General features: G+C 48.5%; 1 protein-coding gene across 1 annotated transcript in view; it reads right to left on the bottom strand.

Moving 5' to 3' along the window:
* Window positions 1-3,488: 3,488 nt before the first annotated feature.
* Window positions 3,489-3,752, bottom strand: part of LOC143274995 (cysteinyl leukotriene receptor 1-like) — a 2,548-nt gene continuing 2,284 nt past the window's right edge. Inside the window, exon 2 of the mRNA XM_076579042.1 lies at window positions 3,489-3,752. This exon is cut by the window's right edge and continues 931 nt beyond it. Within this exon, the coding sequence (XP_076435157.1) occupies window positions 3,522-3,752 (231 nt within the window). The 3' untranslated portion in view covers window positions 3,489-3,521.

Here is a 3,752-nt window from a genome sequence, read left to right as displayed (position 1 = left end):
TGTGTGTGTGTGCGTGTGTGTGTGTGTGTGTATGCGTGTGTTCGTGTGTGTGTGTGCGTGTGTGTGTGTGTGTGTGCGTGTGTGTGAATCGGGGTGCGCGGTGTGTGACGTGCCAGAGACACTGCACGTGATGACCGAGGCAGTGCTGAGGACGCGGAAGGCGCCCAGTGGGAAAGAAACGGTGTCAGTGCCAGAGACACTGCACGTGATGACCGAGGCAGTGCTGAGGACGAGGAAGGCGCCCAGTGGGAAAGAAACGGTGTCAGTGCCAGAGCATCACGCACTTCTGTCTTTGCAGACGCCGTAACTTTTCCACTGGAGACTGACATTTCTCCATCAATCCCTTCCCCGCTGGGGATGCATGACGATGGTTCTCCGTAGCGTGTGCCGATCCGACCCCACCTGCTTCTTCCACTTTCGCTTCCAACTGATAGTTGTTGTGTCTTCATCCACAGGTCCATGATGCTGGTTTTGTCTGGTGGAGTGATGGCCTAGAGGTAACGCGTCCGCCTAGAAAGCGAGAGAATCTGAGCGCGCTGGTTCGAATCACTGCTCAGTCGCCGGTGTTTTCTCACCCTCTACAAGACCTTGAATGGTGGTCTGGACGCTAGTCATTCGGATGAGAAGATAAACCGAGGTCCCGTGTGCAGCACTTAGCGCACGTAATAGAACCCACGGCAACAAAGGGTTGTTCCTGGCAAAATTATGTAGAAAAATCCACTTCGATAGGAAAAACAAACAAAGCTGCACGCAGGAAAAAATATATTCAAAAATGGGTGGCAGTCTCAGTGCGCTCTCCCTGGGGACAGCAGCCCGAATTTCACACAGAGAAAACTATTCTGACAAAAAAGAGAAATACAAATACAAGTACAGTGGATTCGTGAAGTCTATGGTTGAAAGAGTCGAGGACACTGCTGCGGAAGGTTGATTAGGAATGCTGATGAGTCACGACAGGTGGAGGACGTGATGGACCTTGGCAGTTGGTGGGATCAAAATAACTGAGAACCCAACGTATTAAAATCAATATATCTCATTTCAGATTTCAATAAGACCACATTGCATTTTAAATTCCGTGAAATATCATTGTCATAACAGTGCAGCTGAACTCCAATACAGTATGATGCACTGAACTGTGAGTACAAACACACTGTACTGTGCTCACCGACGTAATGTGCTGTGAGTGTATAATAATATTTTAAGTGTACATATATGCACTTAAGATGTGTTAGATAAGCACCCATCAGTCGCGTGAAACTATGGAGTTGTCCCCTGGGCGGTTTTTGAAACAGGCCAATACGAGAGTGACAGTCTCTCCCACACAGCGCACTGATGCTGTCCTTTGGGCTTTTCTCCTCAGTCCCTTTGCCTCGGAACCTGGGCAAGCCTTTCTCGTTTATGTGCCTCTCCCCCAAGCCGATCGTTCTGAGGCTACAGCTTCCTTCCTATGTGTTCAGGTCGATGTTCAGGGCCTTCGGATCGGTCTTACAGACGTCTTTATAGCGTTGGTGTCTGCCTGTAGGAAGTTTTCCCTGTCCCAGATCATTCTACAAGAGATACTTGGGGATCAGACCATCGTTTGCGTTTATTCGCGCTACATGACCGAGCTAGCGCATGTCTCTGTATCAGCAGGGTGTACATGCTGAGGAATCCAGCTCTCCCCAGGACGGTGTTGTTTGGATCTCTGTCCTGCCAGGTGATGTTCAATATGCACTGGAGGCAGCGCATGTGGAAGGAGCTGAGCTTTCGTTCCAGGACTCACTCTCACACAGGAGGAGGCTCAAGATGCAATCCTTGTAGACCTTGACCTTGGTGTGCTCCGTCAGTTTCCTGTGTGTCCATACTCGCTCTGTCAGTCTGGACGTGGTGGTAGCTGCCTTGCTGATATCCTTATTTAGCTCGGTGACAAGAGTAAGGGAGTCTGAGATCGTCGAATCCAGGTACATAGTCATAGACAGCACCCCAGTTCATGGTCAGAGATTCTGAGGTCAGGTGAAAAGTCGACGCCTCGTCCCATGACCTATTTTCTTCAGGCTGATGCTGAATCCGAAGTCACGACAAGCCTCGGTGAACTGGCTGAGCTGCTGAAGGTGGGCAGCTGAAGGTGGGCAGCTGAGTGGGCAGAGACTGCTGCGTCGTCTGTGAAGGGGAAGTCATGTAGGTACTTCAGCTGAACTTTAGACTTTGCTCTCAGTCTGACCAGGTTGAGCAGCTTTCCGTCCGACCTTGTCCAGGGGTAGAAGTCTTCTATGGCAGACCTGAAGGCATGCTTCAGCAAAATGGCAAATGATGCGCCACCGATACAAATATGAACTTGAAAATAATTATCATGAATATGCATCATACCGTTTCGACCCGGCGCCAACACGCACGAACCCCAAAAAGGTGCGACGGGCGCAATAGCCGACTGGTTAAAGCGTTGGACTTTCAATCTGAGGGTCCCGGGTTCGAGTCTCGGTAACGGCGACTGGTGGGTGAAGGGTGGAGATTTTTTCGATCTCCCAGGTCAACATATGTGCAGACCTGCTAGTGCCTGAACCCCTTTCGTGTGTATACGCAAGCAGAAGATTAAATACGCACGTTAAAGATCCTGTGATCCATCTCAGCGTTCGGTGATTACGGAAACAAGAACATACCCAACATGCACACCCCCAAAAACGGAGTATAGCTGTCACATGGCGGAGTAAAAACAAAACGGTCATACACGTAAAAGCCCACTCGTAAACATAAGAGTGAACGTGGGAGTTGCAGCCCACGAACGCAGAAGAAGATAAAAAGGTGCAAAACAAGTCCGTTATAAAGATCAACAAAGCCGTTGATGCTCTCGGCACAAAGTTTCTGCTTTCATTCTGGTCAAGAAGCGAAACGTGCAATGGCCACAGAGAATGAGCCAGTACTTTCAGACCGCGACCAGGGACCGCTGGGATGATAGAGAAACAGAGACAGAGAGAGGGAGCTTTTCAGAGAAATAGAGGGGCTTTTTCAGAGAAAGAGAGACAGAGAGAGGGAGTTTTTCGGTGAAAGAGAGGCTGAGAGAGGAAGTTTTTCAGGGAAAGAGAGACAGAGAGAGGGACTTTTTCAGGGAAAGAGACACGAGAGGGACTTTTTCAGGGAAACAGAGACAGAGAGAGGAAGTCTTTCAAATTCGAAAACCAGTGCCTTCAGGAAAACGAGGGAAAAGGAAACAAAATGAGACGTGTTTGCCCATGTCCGATTAAAATTCCCCCTCCCCCCACTCACCCATCCCCTTCCCCACCATCATGGAGCAAAAACCGTTCACAGGATGACATACCCAATATCCATCAGAACAATTTGCTGCAAAAGGGTTGGCGGGCATGTTCAAGGTACTGTACGATTTCAGAATGTGAGTTAACATTTCATTGTATCGATATTCATACCTAACCTTTATTCTCTCCTTACCTTTCACAAAGAGTGATTGCCTTTAAAGATTAAGTGTTATGCCTCTGTATTGAAAATATGATCCACGTAGTTGTCACATGCTTTGATCCCATCTATGGCACCGTTCACGTCCCTTGCTGATCGCCTCGGAAACACAAGTACTGTTTTGTTTCCTCTCTGAATTTACGGCCACTCAACAGATACAGGTAAAAGTTGGACGCACATGACGTTATCCACAGCATGACAGTTACAACCCTCAACAGTTTTATTATCGCACCAAAATCGTTGTCGGAAACGACAATGTAGTTCATCTGCACGCAGACACCGTACGTACATATCGGAAGCGTTAAGACCAA

This window comes from Babylonia areolata, chromosome 29, assembly GCF_041734735.1.
Source record: "Babylonia areolata isolate BAREFJ2019XMU chromosome 29, ASM4173473v1, whole genome shotgun sequence".
In the NCBI taxonomy this organism is placed as follows: Eukaryota; Metazoa; Mollusca; class Gastropoda; order Neogastropoda; family Buccinidae; genus Babylonia; species Babylonia areolata.
This window is presented reverse-complemented; position numbering and strand designations above follow the sequence as displayed.